The 18,732-nt window shown below is 39.4% G+C and overlaps 1 protein-coding gene across 1 annotated transcript; it reads left to right on the plus strand.

Annotated features, from left to right (window-relative positions):
- The first annotated feature begins 3,686 nt into the window (after positions 1-3,686).
- Positions 3,687-17,295, plus strand: adra1ab (adrenoceptor alpha 1Ab). Its single transcript, XM_040000963.1, has 3 exons — positions 3,687-3,860; positions 7,209-8,491; positions 14,966-17,295. Exons 2-3 carry the CDS (start codon positions 7,576-7,578, stop codon positions 15,415-15,417), a joined length of 1,368 nt encoding a protein of 455 aa, XP_039856897.1. The 5' UTR covers positions 3,687-3,860; positions 7,209-7,575; the 3' UTR covers positions 15,418-17,295.
- Positions 17,296-18,732: the final 1,437 nt, after the last annotated feature.

An 18,732-nucleotide genomic window follows, 5' to 3' on the forward strand; every position in this document is an offset into this window, starting at 1 on the left:
TGTTTACATTCTTTTATTGTTGTCATTCTTTTGTAAAATAACATTTTAATACTTAATAATGGCCTGCTCTGTTTTCATGAAGATTCTGTTTATGAAAACTACTTTTCGACTGTGTCCTGCATTTTGTGTACTACAGCAAAATCTTGACATTGAACTGTTTTGTATTATACTGAGAGATGCTTGTACCAGAAGAGTCTTTATAGCTGGACTCAGTGTCCGTGCATTTCACCTGGGTTTGTGTAGGTGAAAAAACCTTTCCATTTTCAGTGTTGTTTAGCTGATTCTCTAGTCATTCCATTAAAGCACATAATTTGTGTCAGCAATGGTCTTTTGAAAGGCAAATTCACTTCTAGTCACATTTTTACATAACTTTTGCACAGGAAAATCTGCCTCTAACCACGTCTATCGATCTATCTTTAATATTTTAGATGGGTTTTGTATTCCTAAAGACACTCTTTTAATATTTATATATTAAACCCACAGATGGCATCAACACCTCTGCTGAGTGAAACTAATTTTTTGAGAAAATTTGAAATAACTGCAAGCCTAGTTTCATTATTAAAACATGTTGTGCTGTGCTCAGCAAATTTGAAGCTCATTTTAAGCCTGTGCAGAGCCCTGATTTAGTAAAACGAAGTTTGTCATCACACAACCATTAAATAGCTTTATGGTCAATCAAAGTTTTTTAACAGCAGGTTGCAATATTCATCTACTGATTGTTAGGTTCCACATGCAACACAATCTCACAGCAGTACGTGAAATGCTCACAAAATTGAATCTATTATTCATTTCCCTCGATACAACCCCTAACTTTTTCCTTTTCTTTTTTTTTTTACAGGAATATGAGTTATTTATCAGCATGGCCTCTGCTGATCTGTTGCATTGTGTCCTTCAACACAGAGGTTTTGAGGATGGAAAAAGTCCATGTTTGGATGCTGAAGGAATGGCAGAGGCCAAAGTCATTGTTTAGGCCCTACAGCAGAACCGTTACTTTTTCACTTAAGTTTTGTTTCAAGTCCATTTTCTTCATTTTAATTTGATGCTCGGTTATATTTAGGCAGCTAAACTAATCAGACTGAAGTAAAGTGGGTTTCACTTTGTTCAAAGCTCTGTTTTCTTGGTTAGCTGGGTCTGCACTCGGTGAGCACTCAAAAATATACAGTAACAGGATCATGAAGTATTCTCCCGATTTCTCCTGTAGAATGATGGTCAACTTTGTGTACACAATAAAAGAGACTGAGTTTGTGGGACTAATTGACCAGCGGCATGAGACCAGGTTACGATGTAAATGTTGAGATGTCCTTTGAAAAAGAGATTTTAAATCTTTTACTTGGACAAATAGTGTAAATAACTGCAGAGCCAAAGAACAGTTAAATCTCTGGAGCTCAACACATTGTAGCTGCTAAAACCACACTCTCTGTTTTTAATTTGGATAACACTAAATGACTAATAAAAGAAGAAGTTCTCATTTTTAAGGCTTTCAACTGCTGTTGTTTTTGGATGAGCTCAATCAGCACAGACCCTACTAATTCCAAACAACAAATCACTTGTTGTCATTGAGTAGGGAACAAGCCATGGAGGTCAGTCTAAGGACAGTGTAAAAAAAACAAAAACAAATGTGTGCTGAAAGCTGCAACGAGCCCATACGCAAGAAAGATCCATACACTAGATCAATACACACAGTGGCAACAGACATATGAGACAACTCTGTCATATGAAGATGAATGCATCATCCCAGCATTCAGGACAGGATTGTGAAAAAAAAAATCTCTAAGTGAACAGAGCTGCCTATGCCCTCAACAACATCTGAGACACCTGCGGTCAAGCTGCTCAGCCATTGGAGAACCCATAAATAACTCAACCCGAAACAATAATCTGAGAGAAGAAATAGCCTATTTGTCATCCTTGAGGTATTATTGATGTACTGGACCTCTCCTGCCCCCACTAAGGATTCTGCCTCACTACATCTAGTATATCTCTGCAAAGCAAAAGACAAGCACCACCAGGACCAAGCCGGTCCCTTCGGTCTCTGGAGAACCAGAAATCCATCATCTTCTCACTGGCAAAAGTCCTTCACAAATGTTTCAGGCAGCTATAAGAAAAACAAAGTAAGCAGACACCTTTATCAAACTTTTGTAAGCTTTTGGCCGGGGGGGGGGTAAGCTTCTTTGCTCCACAGAAGGGAAAACGTAATTTTACAGCATGCAGTGGTGCTTTTGCTTCAACCCTCTTAGCAACCATCAGCATCAGAAATGCACCGAGCACAAATCCTAGTTTATATTGAAACAGTTCTTATAACTTTGTTTAAAGTTAAAATGTAGTTTGCTTTCAGAATTGTGCAGGAGTGTGGTTAATGTCTTTAGGAGCATGCCTACCTATGTTATTGAAATCAACCCATTAAAATATGAATTATCTGGGATGGAAAGATTATTGCAATGGCTGTCAGTTATGTAACCATCACACTGCTGTAGAGGTAAATGTCTGGATCAGTTGCAACACTAGAAAGAAAATTAGGGGAAAACAAAAACTAGTGGGACTAAACAGATACAAGACATTCAAAAATTATGAATTAATTAATTTAATTACTGATATAGCCAACATTCAGTAAAGTGAATGAAAATGAGTTGCTTATAGAGGATTCTTATGTTGTCTGTGATAGTAATAGTAACAATCAACAAGTTAGGGGAAAGTAAAACACAGGAGTCAGTAAAACACCATCTTTACTGACAAAAGGTCATACCTCTAGTGTTTGATTTATAGAAAACAAATACATTTAAATCAAAGCAGCACTCTACTTTTTAAAACGCTTCCAGGAGAAAATGTTTTGGAGAACTTATCCAGTACACATTTAAAGCCACCCCTCAGTTCTTCATGTTTTGCTAAAATGGGGAAATGGAAATGTTATGGTTGTATTATGTGTTTTTCTATCCAGGTATGCTTTTACTGCATTGGCAGTGTGTTTGGGATGACTGTCATGCTGAAAAATGAAGTTGGCAATCTGATACTTTCTATATGGTATTACATAATGGTTCAAAAACTGACAGCGCTTTTGCGCATTCACAATTCCATCAGTTTTACAAGAGCCCAAACACCACAGGCTGAAATGCAGCACCAAACCATGACAGAGCCTCCATCTCTGTCCGCTTCGCCTCTCGGTATAAATTAATGCCGATTTAAACAAAAAAAATTCAAATCTGGACTCATCACTTCATGAAACCTGTTGCCACTGTTGTTCAGTGCAGCCCTTGTGTAACTTGGTATACCTCATCCTTTTCTCCCTGTTTTATATCCCTGGATATAAAATATAAAATGCAAGTTTTGGCTCTCTGGTAATCACCAGAGCAAGGCTATCTTATGTCTGTTGAACTCTCTTTTCTTTAGCATTTTTCTTAGATCCAGTGAAATAAATATTTCATAAGACATATCAAAACACTGTCCTTGTTAGGATCACTTTACTTGTTAACAGTAGAAAAATGCAGTAAAAAATAACAGAGTTATAAATCTTGCTTTCTGAAGCCTAATGAACCTTTTGAAACGACGTGTAATTAGTTTCACAGCTCAGTTAGCTCGCTTTTACCGGGCCACACTCACGTGAACGCGGTAACCTGAATAAGCATTTAATTTAAATTGAACGGCAATTAAAAGGTGTGAGCCGCTCGGTGAGGGGGCGGGGTCTGGGAGGATCAGGTGGGGTGGTCCACTGTGACTTTATTTTTCACCAGAGAGAGCAGGAGGACAGCAGGAGGGAGAGAAGCACTTGACTTTGCTTTCCGTGCTGTCTGCGGCTGACACTGTGACAAATGACATGCTTTCAGAGAAAATTAGCTGAATTCCGGTGAGATCTGCGCACATGGCTGAAGGTAAGACTTTCCCCCCCTCCCTTCTTTTTTCTTGTCCATACTCCTGCTTACTGTACTTCACAAACTGAGTGGCTTCCAGTCATCAGAATGGATCATTGTGCTTGTTTGTGATTATTTTTAACCATGTGAAGGAGGCGGTTATTGTCTGGCAGGCCACATATATAAGCACACTGAGAAAACTGCTTTATTTCCGTTTAGTAATGATAATCCAGGCAACCTTTTAGAGAGTTTATGTTTTCTGTGCATTTAAAATATGTAACAGAAGGTTTATTGTTAGAAATGAACGCAAATAAAAGGCATGCACAGGCCATATTCATTCAGAATATGTGGAATATTGAAGTGAATATTAATAATGCAAAGAAAATGATGAATGGTTGTAGCTGCATAAGGAACGTGCTTTAAAGCTCAGGAGAATTCAAAGCTTTGGTCCTCAGGGATGTATCTTCCATTAAATGATGACAAACACTAACAAAATCACCTCTTCAGGTGGATGAAAAGGAGATGCACTCACATTGTCCGCCCTGAAAGGCTGTGTATGTTCAAGACTAGTGGAATGTAATGATCGGGGACTGAATTATGAAACCCCCCCCCCAAGAGAATAAATAGCAATTTAGAAACTGACTTCAAATGTGCAGTGATTCATCACGGTAGTGCTCTCTCCTTCAGAGACCTGACACAAGCAGTTATGTTACAGTGGTTGCAGAAACAAATGATATATGAACTATATGAACTCTACCGAGGCATTCACAGGCATCTGAATCAAAGTCATAAATTCCATTTGTTTTTATGTGATGTGGTGACCTGGAGGAAACATGTTCAAAATAAACATTTAATAGCCTTGATTTTTCTTTTCTCCCTTTTCTCAGAGCTGATGTTCTGGAGAAATATTACATTTCTTTGTTTGTTGGACATAGAACAGATCTAAAGTAATTAGATCTTTGTGCAAATGTGAGCATTTTCTCACTTCATCATAAGTGATTTTTTTTCATGTGTCCTTGTGGGAGCTTGTGGTAACAAATTTTCCAAATTAAGTTCATTGAATACACTCTCATCAGTCTGCAAATCATGCACCGAAAAGCAATAAATTAGTTACAGGCAAGCAGGTTGGGGTGAAAAAAGGTGCATCCTTGATGATTAGTGCCTAACAAAATCTAATAAGTCTGTAGGAATGTGTTTGACATGATGCAGAGATGTTTGCACTTTACAAAGTGTAGCAAACTCAATTGCTTTCACAGGACTTCATGATCTGCTGCATTCACAAAACAACATCAGGACAGTTAATAGTAAGTTGATATTGTCTGTGTTACCCTTGTGATAATGATACCATCCCATGCTAGGAACTGCTGTTCTGATTTAATATACCCATGGTCAGGCTACATTAAGTCAGTTAATATGCTCACTAATATCCTATCTGTTTAAAAAACAAAACCCTAATTATAATTCCAATTCTAGGTTTAATTGGCTGACTTGTTTCCATTCGGCAAAGGCCGCCCAGCTGGAGGGGGAACAAAAAAGTTTCTTCAAGGACAACATACAATCTTTCCAGGAGCTCTGCTAATGCAATAACCTGAGTGAGCCATCTTTGGATTCAGATGTAAATTAGATTGTAATGATGTTCACTGATAGCTTTTAATCAAATCTTATCTGCAGGGAATGATGGACGTGTGCAGTCTCAGTCTTTGTTTTTGCTTGCTGCTGGGCAGCTGAAGGAAAATGCCCTTGGGGGCTGAGGCTGTGGTTATCGTTGTCTAATCTCTACAATATTTTCGTGGTTTATTAAATGGAAAAAGGATATTCGACTGGCAATAATATAAAATTGAGAGATGCAGAAAGTCCTTTTACTAGATATAATCAAATGAATATGAATGCTCCCAAAACAATGATTAAAGTATTCTTTTTCTCGTTATTATTATTGATACATGCTTTACATTATCAGCCGCCCCTCTAGTTTTTATTTGTTGTTAAGACAACTGTGTGGCCTTGAGGCACACAAAACACTGTGCAAGGTTGTAGGAGTACTGCATCACATTGTAGATATTGGTAATCTTGTTTCACCTATGCAGAATTGCAACTGCTGCCTCAGGTCAATGTAAATATATTCCCTGTTTGACATCCTTCCACAGTAACAGTGGTCCTCGAACACTGGTGGGCTGAGGAAAACAAAACAAAAAAAAGCAATCTCTCCGTGCAGGCGCGACACCATACTGAGAAATCTTATTACAACCAAAAATGTTAAGATATGACCAAGATATGTTTTCACCACCTATCAATTCCCCCTCCGGCCACTGATGTGGAAATCCCAGCATCAAGTGTTTATTTGGGTGAATTTCGTTGCGCCTGGCAGTGGGACGTGCGGCGAGTGAAATCCTTTGATCCCGCACGAACATGTGACAAGCATGACTCTTCTCTCTGAAGGCTTTATCACGGCCGCTTTCTTTTATTCTATGGTTCGCTGGTGCTTATCGCGCTCGGTGACATCCCTGATCTAAAACACACTCACTGCGAGTGGTACTGAGCGGGACTATCGATGGCTGAAGCCTTCACTGGGGTAATATAGTGCCCTCCTCAAGGTTCAATTCTTGGCTTGTCATCTGGTAGATGAGTTAAAACCTTGATTATTGACACAAGACCTCTGAGGGAGCATCACAACCTCTGGCTTTAAAAAATGATCTCTGTCTTCATTTATCTTTAAGCTCTCTGAATGTTTGGCTGGATTTCTCATGATGCCACAAATGATTCCCACCCCCCAAGGATAATATTCCTGCTGTGTTGTCCTTGTGTTTGCCTCTTTCTTAATGGATGATATCTTGTTTCTTTATATTTTCTTTTCTATTATAATCCTTACCAGAGTTACTTTTCAAGAACACTGCCTGTGTAAAGACATGTTTAGCTTTAATCAGTCTGACAGCTTAAATGAAGGTTAAACAAATATCAGGTATAAATAATGGGATGTTTTAATCTTACCAGTATTTTCTTGCAGAGCCAACAAAACAAGAAAACCGCACTGGGGGGGGGGGTTAATGAAAAAGAAAACTGTGAATGCTCGGCTCAGGAGCATATTCTCTTTTCTCTACTGCAGCTGTAATAAAGGGAGAAGAATTTGCACACAAAGAGGCTGAAAGAGGCCATTAAATGATGTTTTTACCCTTTAATCATGGCCGGGTGATTATACTTTACAATTTTACATTTAATGTGCTCTGTCTTGCATTCTCTGTTTTGATTTGCTCCTACGCTGTCAGAGAAAGAATAGCACTTAAAGCAGTAATGAGCTCGTTTTGGGTATTTATAAAAGTCTAGGATTATGAATGTGTTGATAAATTTCCTTTATCTCTTTTCTTGTTTTAACAGGTAAAGCCTTTTCGCTATGGCAAGACATGACACCCCAAATCCATCTGTGACTGCCACTTGAGCATTTGTCATTTTTATTAAGCTTTTCCAGACTAAATATGGCAAACTGTGGCAGTGTTACTCTTCCAGCATAAGACGTTCTGCCAAGCAACCCTGGCCACATGATCACTGGAGTGCTGGCAAGAGCCACTGTACCTACAAATTAACTGGAAGAGCAGTTTATGCAGCTGTAAAAGCTTTTATCCTCTGCGCTGGGAGGAGCGGAAGACGGCAGAGGGTTGGAGCTGAAGTAATTAAAGAACAGATGTGGCATGAGTGTCATCAATTTGCAAGACACTTTACATCTTAATGCAACCAGCAGATTACAATGTTTCCTGCAGAGAACATGAGTGTTTATTCTGCAGCAGGTCTTTGTCCAAACTGCAGCTCCTCCGCCCACCCAGAGGTGGCTGTAGCCAAGGCAGTCGTCCTGGGGATGGTGCTGGTGGTCTTTGTAGTGTTTGGGGTCCTCGGAAACATCTTGGTCATCCTGTCTGTGCTGTTCCACCACCACTGGCGCTCTGTGACACATTACTTCATTGCCAACCTGGCAGCAGCAGACCTGCTGCTCAGCTCTGCTGTCCTGCCCTTCTCCGCCACCTCAGAGGCTCTCGGCAGGTGGGTGTTTGGCCGGTCCTTCTGCAGCGTATGGGCCGCCCTGGATGTCCTCTGCTGCACTGCCTCTATCCTCAGCCTGTGCGTGATTTCTATTGACCGCTACCTGGCTGTCAGCTACCCCCTGCGTTACCCCGCTATAGCTACCGGACGGCGAGGCCTGACCGCGGTGGCTGCTCTCTGGGGACTCTCAGCAGCTATATCTGTTGGCCCTCTATTCGGCTGGAAAGAGCCCGACCCAGAGGACGAGACAGTGTGCCGAATTACAGAGGAGCCTGGCTACGCCTTGTTCTCAGCCTTAGGATCTTTCTATATACCACTGGTCATCATCCTGGCCATGTACTGTCGTGTATATACCGTGGCGAAGAGAGAGACCAAAACCCTGAGGAAAGGGAGGAAAGGAAAGGGGGTAGAGATGGAGGGGGTGATGCTAAGGATACACAGAGGGAACGCTGCTCAGATAGGGAAGCAGGAGGGTGACGAGGGGACCGCAATGCATAAACGCTCCTCCTTTTCCCTGCCAAGGCTGCTGAAGTTCTCAAGAGAAGAAAAAGCAGCCAAGACTCTTGGCATTGTCGTTGGATGCTTTATTATGTGCTGGCTGCCTTTTTTCCTGGTTTTGCCCATCGGTAGGTACCGTCTTACCTCCTCTACACTGAAGCTGACAAAGCCTCACTTTGTAACACTTCTTTAGGTTCAAGGCACACACCTAAGCATCTGCTATTCTCAAAGAGAAATTCATCTTTTGTTGCATACTGAAGGACATTTACTGCTGTTTTAGCTACTAAAAATGTTCTGTCTAGCATCAAAAAGTTGGAGAGCAGAAAATAGTTATTTATCAATATATTTATACACAAGAGAAAACATGGTATTTGGAAATGAAAAAATACACAAATATTTGTATAATATTATCACGGCATTTTCAACCTCACGGAAGGTTAAAAATGCAGATGAGTTGAAATTGTCTTTGTAAAACAAGTTTTGTATGGATGTGCCTGTGTCAGATGGCTGGGTGGTGAAAACACAAAGAAAGAGCCTTGAAAATGTTCAACAGTCGGAGTTCTTTTTCTTTGCTGCTAAAGGTTTTAGTACAACAAAGAAAAAAGAAATCAGACTAAAGATAAAATAATCGAACTGGAGAAAACTTCATTACAGCAGTGGTTATGCTAAATGGGGATGCACACCATTTAGTATTTGGGTACAGCCACTGCAGCATGCGGCTTCATAACCCCTCCCACTTCAATAAATAACACTTTAGCAGTATCCACCTATTACCCAGAGGATAGTTAACCCTAGAATAGACTAGTAAATGTAGCAATAGAATGAAACCTACTCCTATATGCCACACTTGTAACGTTGGTTTAAGGCAGGTTTAAAGAAGAGGAAAAATATAGTAAAACTTGTTTTGGAGAATCTAAAGTCTGCTTATCATTAATTATTTTTGGAATTAATTTGCTTGTAATAGAGTTACACCTCAGTTCCCTTAGTCTGACAGTAAGTGCATTACTTTTGTGTTTGATTGGCAGGTTTCTTGGAATATTTTGATTACAAAGATAATGAAAAACTTGACATTTCCAAGCAAGAGACTTAATATGATTCATCCAATGTTGATTTTTTTTTCCTTTTAGAAGACTATAACTGTAATTTTAGCATTTTCACAGAAGCCCCATTGAATGGAAAAGATCTGTCGAGCATGAATTATTCTGCTGGTGTCCATCTGTAGATATGGGCTGAGGATAATGTGAACGAGCTCAATAAAAGGTGAATGTCCATTCAGTCAGATATCCTCAGCTTTATGTGTAATAAATTTTTCCTACATTCTCGTCAATGATGGTGACAGCAGTGATGCTATCACAGATGTAAGAGAGGACAGAAACCAACCGTTGTGAGGCTCTATCTAGAAATCTTAATTGCTTCTGAAATAACTCTTACAGCTTGACTGAGATAAGTGCTCGTTGGAGTGGACCGGCATGTTTTTAAGAATAGCAGTCAGTCAGTATTTACCTCCCAGGTCACAGATGGTGAGATTCACGCTGAAAAATCTATTTGGTTACATAAATACTAATCTTATTGAAGGCGGAACCCAGCTACGATAAGAGACGTAGGAGACGTGGATGAAACACATCATCTGGACAAATAATATATGTGTTATCGTTTTCAGTTTTTTCTTTGCAGTGTGTACTTTCATAACTATCCATATAACAGACACAAGGTATAATCCAAGTGCAAACAAAAGGCCTTTTATTCTAAAGACTAGATGTTCATGTCTCGGTTTAGTCAACAATCAAGTCTTTTTATACTGGGATTAACACATCACAATAACTGTACCCCAGTTATCATAATATGACAAAACAATACCAAGCCAAGGTCAACTACCGTAGTTAGTTTTTCCATGTTGATAGAGATGATATCAAAGATTTACTATTTTCACTGCCCTTATTTTCCAACTTTTATGATCATTTCTATGCCATTGTTGTTTAACACAGGGTTCTAGACTAACTTTTTGACATGGGCGCACCGGTACGCCTAAGTTTATAAACTTAGGCGTACCGGCACAAAAGTTAGGCGCACTCAAATTTTTCAACCGCATCGCTTAACACCGCAGTTTTACATGTGCACTTTCTTTGGGGGGGGAAGTCCATACAGACAATATTAATTTCTAAATTATTAACTAACAAACTTGTGCTTAAAGTGTTTGTCAATATTGTAGAGAATGTTAAACTTAATCATCATCTTGGCCTCCTCTGATGACCTGTTTGCTGCTGTCTGCTGCTGAAAGGCCGTGGGGAGAGGGGACACTTGGGCAGTGCATTTATTGCAGCATATAATGTGTTTTCTGGATACACTGTGCTTTTTCAGCATTCAAAGATTGATGGCACCGTGTCAGAGCACTGGCTATGAATTTCAGAAGGATCAGGCCTTAACAAAAAAGTTGTCAATAGTTCTTTTCATCTTTTCTTATTACCCACAGCTACATCCACTTCTCTCAGGCCTAGGCTGCTCACTAGGGCTGGGTATCATCACTGATTTCTATAATCCATTCGATTCCGGTTCTCAAAGTCCTGATTTGATTCAATTTAGCCTCAGACAGTCAGAAATATTATCATTCTGATCATTTATCAGTACTGATACACATGAGACTTCATCAGAATTGTGAAAATCACAGTAGATGCCTTTGTGTGAAAGTAACTGAGAATAAAACACAGAAAAACATGAAGGAGATTTTCCTGGTCTGGCTTTTTATAGCAGATAACCTTAAAAATATTCTGCAATATTCTGCAATTTTGCATAATTTTAAGAAATTAAAATTTCTTCAGTATTGAACAGCAGAAATTAGGCTTTCTTGTCCGAGGTCATTTAAGTGAAAAAAGAAAAAGCGCTGTAAACAACGGTAGACTGGTGGGTAATAAGCGAATGAATAATGCAGAAAACAGATTTGAGACGGGAAACTGTTCCTGAAGTACAGAGAGAGCTGTGCAGGAAGTGTGATTTTTATCGTGGTGGAAGCAAAACAGCAAAAGTCAGAGGGAATTCATGACGACATTGATCAAATGTGAAGCGCAGTTTGCTGCTTCTTTTGCTGCTGGCTCGGCGAATTTTGGTTGGAGAGAGACAAAACCTGCAGCTCAGAATCAGCACAAAAAGACGTAAACACAGAGCGGACCCGACGCATCAGAATCGCTAAGCTCCGACAGCGTGTCCGTGTTCGGGCCGTCAGGTGAGAAAGCCGAGAAAGACGAAGCTGATTCTGATGTGTCGGGTCCGCTCTGTGTTTAGGTCTTTGTGTGAAATCCGTTAATGAATTGATATCGCTTTATTCAAGCTACTCACCTCTCTCTTCCACCTGCACTTTCAACTGGACCACGGCCAATCAGAGAGGTCCCGCCCCTGACTATCTCTGATTGGTTTAGTCCACGATAGGGGCATAATGTGTGTCTGTTGTTGACCACACAGAGAGTTGCAGAGATTTTTTTTTTTTGTTACTGGAACAGTTGGTCGCACAGGTGCGACCAAATAATGATGGCTGAGTTCCATTCACCTGTTTTCTTTTCAGGCGCTTGCTATTATGGCTTACTGGTGTTCGAAAATAGAGCTATTAATGTTAGTACGAACACGTGTGCTCCTGCAGTGACTGTCTGTTATGTTAAATATCTGTTAGGAAATAACAGCTATTAATGAGTCATTTGTTTCTCAAAGCTAATAAACTGTGCCAGATTTTTGCACAGTGCTATTGCCCATCTGCTTATAATAGGGGGAACGTAACATTAAAGGGCTCTGCACTATTGGATTAAACAAAACAAAAAAAGACCATAAAACTGTGATGGGCAGCTTTAACAGCTGCAACTGATGTTGTTTTTATCTTGTGTAAGTGCATGCATGCATGCCATCATGGCAAAATGTGATCCCCGTGACACTTGCTGCAGTGGGAACTACCACAAATACTTTGGCAGGTGTTAGAATCTCTTTGGAGTTTGTCTGTGTGGTAGTGTGGCAACCCTGCAAGGTGTCAATTCAGGTCCACTGAAGTTATGACAGTCATTTTCAGGGGGACAGTAGGAATTTTCATGGTGGCTCTTTCACATTTGCCAATATATTACCTTTAGATACAATAGCAACAGTCTTTTGGGAACGGCAATCTGTGCATCACAGTCCCACTCCAATGCAGTAATTAGGTCTGCATAAAAAGCAGCTGAATCATCATATTATAAAGATCACATGTATATTTATCGCATCCTTGAACGGTGTGCAAATCTTAACTAAACTTTGCACATCATCAAACATACAGTAATTATTAATATCTATACTGTATGTTTTTCAAAAACATTTGTTACAGCTCTTTTAATTTTCATATATATTATGTTCATTTCATGTTGTGTTTTATATTTACGTTTGTGTCACGTTTATTGTACACGGTCCATAAAATTTGTATCCAGGTTTGAATTTTGTTCGAGTCACTGCTAAATACAGCGTGAAAAAATGTAAAAGTACCCATAGTTTGCATAAAATTGGTTGGTGTTTTGGTCTATGAAAACAACATCAAGCAAGCTCTTTCTCCTTCTCTACTCTGCCTTGATTCTACCGGCCAAGTTTCTTTAAAGGAACATCAAGAAATTCAATTATAAGCAACCAAACAGACCAAATAAAGCACCATATTGGAGCAGAAAAGGCTTCAGTTGTGAGCTGAAATGGAAAGAAGCAAACTACTACTCCCTCCCCAATGAAAGCTATTATAGATAATAACTAGCATGAGGCTTAATGGGCTGTAATGCCAGGAGGCATCCTCAGTCACCCTGTAGCCACCTGAGGCAGCCAGTCACAGGAGGATAGTTATGCATTTCAACTGAGACGGTCCGTCACGGCTCACGGCACAGTGTTCATTCAAGCTCTGAGATTCACAGACTGAGGGTTTGAAAAACCACAAGTATATTTTTTATTTATTTTGAATTATCCTGAGCCCCTCAGATCAAATGCTTGTTTTTTTCTAAACCATTTGGTCACCAGCCTTTCACAGCAGCTGCTTCAATAGCAACTATAAGGGCACTCGGGGAGCATTCACCTTTGCTAAGGCCAATAGTCGGATTTTTTGTAATACAAACATACATCATACAATCACAAAGGTCAGAGTGATACAACACCAGAGGGGCAACATCAAATATGAACTTGCACGTTCACATTATGACAGCTGCTTTCCTTTTCCAGCCCAGTCTGTGTAACAGGTACCTTAGAATTTTTACAATTAAAGCTGAAAAATTACATGACGGTATTGAACACTGTGAGAGAAAACAAGATCTTTTCCAAAACTTAACAGATTAGTTTTGGTTTCTAAACCTGGATGATGCCTGATTGCAACCAAAAGTTATGTTGATGTCAAGTAAATTTGATTTGGCCACATTCCATGAAATGTAACCATTTAAAATGTATTTCTCTAATAAAATCACATGGTAAATTAACATGTAATTGAAATGCTCAAAGTCAGTGTTCTGGGCATAAATATTTACTCTCTAGACTCTTTGGCCAGAAGTTTCTAGAACACTTGGTTTCAAAGCTACATCTATAAAAAAAAAACTGTGGACCCAAAGCACAAAATATCACAGATGCCTCGTTACTGCTAAGTTAATAACTGGAATTTAACACAACAAAACTCAAGCAAAAGCTTTGTGGACAGGGTGTACCACACAGCAAACCGTAGTATTTGTCAGATAAGTTCGTTAAAAAAAATTCTCCAAAAGTCACCAGCAGTACAAATAGGGTCAAGGTTTAATGATTCAGCTACATCGAGGTAAGGCCTAACATCCACGCCCCTAAATTAAGGTATTAACAAAATCCAATAATAGAGTAATGTGCTCTGAAGTTTGATGTTTTTAAATAGGATTCTGTGGGGATTGATTTGCTCTTGGAGCCAGCCTCAAGTGGCCACTGCAATTTTTGGTAAATTGGCATTGGCTTCACTTTTGAGCTCCAGAACTTGGCCTAAATATAACTGCGAGAAAAACATAGTACCACACAACAAAATGAAACTAAAAAGCAACTTTAAATAAAGATAAATAAATGATATAATGAATGTAAGACTTAAAGGAGCAGGTAAAGAATGAATCTACTCTGCAGGATTACAGCTGTAATGTATGCTCCCCTCATGCATGCTAATTTTTTCAGTCACCCGATGTTGGCAAATGCCAGTATAAAATAATAGGGGAAAAAGCCTAACCATTTCACAGATTTACTGCCTTTTTAGTGCCAGTACAGTTATTACACTTGCCCTTTTTCTTCCAAGATGCCATTTTAAATTATTCATTATTTGTTTTTTGTTTTTTTGTTAAGGGACGAGTCAAGATCATCCACTTGGGAAATGTTTTATTTATAAAGCTGGAAATGTGCGGGGACGTTGTCATGCTGACAAATAAAAATATCTGTTTCCAGAAAGTTGTAATTATACAAAAACATGAATAAATTGAAACCACGTGAAATTAGAGAATGGTTTAATCTTGTCAGATACATGGGCTTTCGATATCTGCCTTTATCTAGGACCTTGAGGTATTATTGCTCTCATTGGTGTGCTTTTGTATTCATTTTCTGATTTGAGGTTCTTTCTGCATCTTTGCTAGGATCCATCTTCCCATCCTATAAGCCTCCTGAAACCATCTTTAAAATAACCTTCTGGCTGGGTTACCTCAACAGCTGCATTAACCCCATTATCTACCCGTGCTTTAGCCAGGAGTTCAAGAAAGCCTTCCACAGCGTGCTGCGTGGCCAGTGCCTGAGAACTGCTATGCCGACTACTTCTCAAACCCTAGGACACATCACCACCCACTCCTCCGACCCAGGCCCAGTGCAAGAACCTGTCACCCTTTCTTCACTGACTTGCTGTAGAGTGCTGTCGACCTCATCCTCATCTGCTGATGGTGTAGACCAATCTCAGAGTGCACAGGGCCAGAGTAAGAGTCTTCTGAAGGCATGGTGTTTCTCAGCAAGTCAAACTCCAGTGCCAGAGAAGGCCTCCAACAGATCTGCTAAGGTCTTACACCTTTCCCTCGGCATTACAGGAGAGGCTGTTTGACAGCTTTCACTTCGACATCTATGTAAAACTTTTACATATAATTATATTTCACAGAGACATTAGAGTGCAGGTCTAGCCAATAATGGCTTGAGCTGTTGATGGTGCCTCGTCGCATGACACGTCATTTGGAGAGCTAGTAAGTAATACTTGTATTCTCACAACAGCCACTACTGAGCTTCACTTGAACGGGGCATTAAATGTCAAAATTTTCGAGAGGAGCTTTTCAGCTGCCAGCAAGTAGGAGCCTGTGACTGTCCAGCAAGTGAATTTTGGAACAGATGCAAAGCTCTTTTGGTTTGAGAATGCAAGTTAAAAGCCCTTTTGGCAAGTTTCTAGGATAGAAAGTATAACCATCCCTGAATGCCAAGGAATAAACGAGATAACAGAAACTTTTAGAAACGCTATTGTAAGAGAACTCTGGAGACATGATATTTTTTGAATATTAGTGGTATTTCTTCAGATTGCACGAAAACCCTTAAGGGTGAGATACTCAAAAGTCATGGAAATAATTAGTATTCAGCGAAAGCTTTGAGAAAGCGGAACATGGAGGAGGGTGTGTGTTGCATGTGTGACCTTTGCTTTAAAGAGATGAAACAATTTCCTAAAAGAAAAAGTTGAAAATTGCATTCCTTGGTGAGTACTGGGTAAAAAAAAAAAAAAGGACATTTTTACAGCACAGCACAGTTTACAGATTTAAAGTGGAAGAGTTTTGCTTTGCTGTTTGTTTGGGTTCTTTGGAAATTGTGTTAAAAATCAGCTTTCAGTGTTTTACAGCATTGCTTGTGTGAATACTGGCTTCCTGCTGGTGTACGACTTGTGCTTTATTCTGGTTATTTAAAATTGATGCACGTGCATTCAAAACTGCAATGGTTCTTCTCATCTGTAAGATGCATCCATAAGGTTTTTTGTGCAGAAGGACTCTAAAATGAGCTGACAAAAACTCAGGCTTGATGTGCATTATTGCCTCATTAAAAAGAAGCTATGGCTAACATAAGAAGACATTTCTCTACTTACACATCCAGCAGAGCAACATTACCATCCTCTAACAATGTGTTTTACTGTCCACCTGATGAGTGAAAGTCTAACAGGAACTCTCATTTTAGCTGCGTTTCGCTGTCTAACAAATCCTAATTAAAATGCCTGTTTAATAGATACCATCAGCCTGGCCTTTGGTGCAGGGCCAGAACAAAAACAATGAGCCAAAAGAAGACTGAATCTTTGTGAGCCAATTACATTCCAGTTCCTAGTGCAACAATTAAGTGAAATCAATTTTCTTCAACTCAGATGTAATTTGAGACATAAGTGGCAGTTACGTTACCAGTCGTGATTAAGTTAGCTGTGTGACAGAGTATGAAAATACAAAGAAAAAGTGTGTGGGAGAACACAGCTGTGAAATGTGCTTTAACAGTGTGCCTGGAATCATTTGGACACATTGGAGAGTTTACTCCTTGTGTAAAAAAAAATCAAATCAAATCAAATGAATGTGCTATTTACTGATCAAATTACTAATTACCTATGTTGTCAAAGGAGCTCTCATCCGAGAAGCTTCTTCAAGAAGAAGCTTCTCGGATGAGAGGTGAAACGTCTTCAAGTAACTTAAAGAAGTCCAGACGCTTTTCTTTGCAAGCTCCTTTGACTACGATGACCTGGATGACTGAGAACCTTCACAGACAATTACCTATGTTATATCTCCAGCAGTGGAGGAAAGCTGTTATCATTAAATCCAAAAATGACCCCCCTTATATAGATGGCACACTGTCTCTGCCAGTGACCTACTCTTGGCAGCCATAATGGTTTCACATTTTAATTAATCGACTTACAAAATTCTAAATTGGTAATGTCAGAGGACCGGGGGAACCAGAGATCTGGTCTATGTGAATTAACACACACCCACCGTAAAAATTTAACCCTCTGTTGAGAGACAATGGATGAGCGAGGGAAACAATCTTATATCACTGCGAGCTGGCATGACATGGGTGGAAACCATGTTGTTTGACGACTCGTGTAAGGGGAACGTGGATTGAGTCAAGTATGAAGATCGAGTTTACCTGGAATGACCCCAATGGCCTTTACTAGAGAAATGCACCGGATTTAAATGTCTCCTGGAATGCATGTTTCCAAAGGTTAGTTGTTTGTAGCTTGATTACGAAACAACAAAATCTCCTTTCATCAGGGTGAAAACAAATAACCACTTTTTTTTTTATTTTAAATTCAAGAGAGAAAGCCAAAACAGTGAGTTTTGAAATGATTTTCTTTTTGTCAACAACAAACTATGGAACAAATCAATGTACTATGCCATAATTACAGTTGTGCCCCTGTTGTATGGCACATTTTACCTTAAGAAATAGAAACATGACCATTATATTTATATGACAAAACAAATGTCAGGTACGTACATAATTGTCTGGCTTATTTATTGTGATCAGAGGTTTAAATATACTCATCATGGGCATGAATACCATGGTAATTTGAGTTGTTTTTAACTCTTTCTTTAAGCTGTTCTCTTTCCAGGGTAAAATGATGGTACAGCACACATCTTTAAAGACTTTCAAAAACAAGAATCGGTTGCACAAGTTTGAATCTGTTTTGGATTTTCTCTAATCCACACAGGCTCAAAATTATGCATCCATGCCAGCTAATGTTTAGTTAATTGTCCCTTAGCAAGTTGCACCTCTGCCAGACACATTTGGTAGCTATCAACAAATGTCTGGGATAATTTGTGCTGGATATTTGATCTTCTTGGCAGAGTTGGTAGAGTGTATTTAAACTGATGGGGTTCTTGAGCCTTGGTGCTTCCTGGGTTGGTTCTAAGAGTGACAGTTTAGGTCATCTTCCAGACCTCAGATAAGTGGTGACACAACAAAATATCTCATACTTGTTCTGATTATTGATAAATCCAATGAGTGCTGTCAAAAAAGAACAGTTCAGAAATTATTACAAATAGAAATATCATGGCATTGATGTCTATGACATGTGTGTCTAAACCTCTGACCACAACTGTAAATTCAGCAGCTAACAGGACATCAACCCTTTTCCTCTCTTTCATTTCTCTTGTAACAGCTTTGGTCCTTTGCTCATACTGAGGCTTTTGGTTTGTGGCTGGCTCTGGGGACTGTATGGCTTTAACTTTTTCCACTTTGCCTCTCTTGGCTTTTTCAGACTGTCCATTTTAAGTTCAGCTCAGTGAAGGTGATTTAAGTGATTGGGTGACCCTGGCCACACATCTCTAGTGTTTACTTTAATCACTTCTGCAATTAAATGTTTTTTTAATGTTGTAAGTTTATGAAATGCCAACATTATCCTGTCATCAGTACT

Source organism: Simochromis diagramma, unplaced genomic scaffold, assembly GCF_900408965.1.
Source record: "Simochromis diagramma unplaced genomic scaffold, fSimDia1.1 OVJJ01000596.1, whole genome shotgun sequence".
NCBI classification, from domain to species: domain Eukaryota; kingdom Metazoa; phylum Chordata; class Actinopteri; order Cichliformes; family Cichlidae; genus Simochromis; species Simochromis diagramma.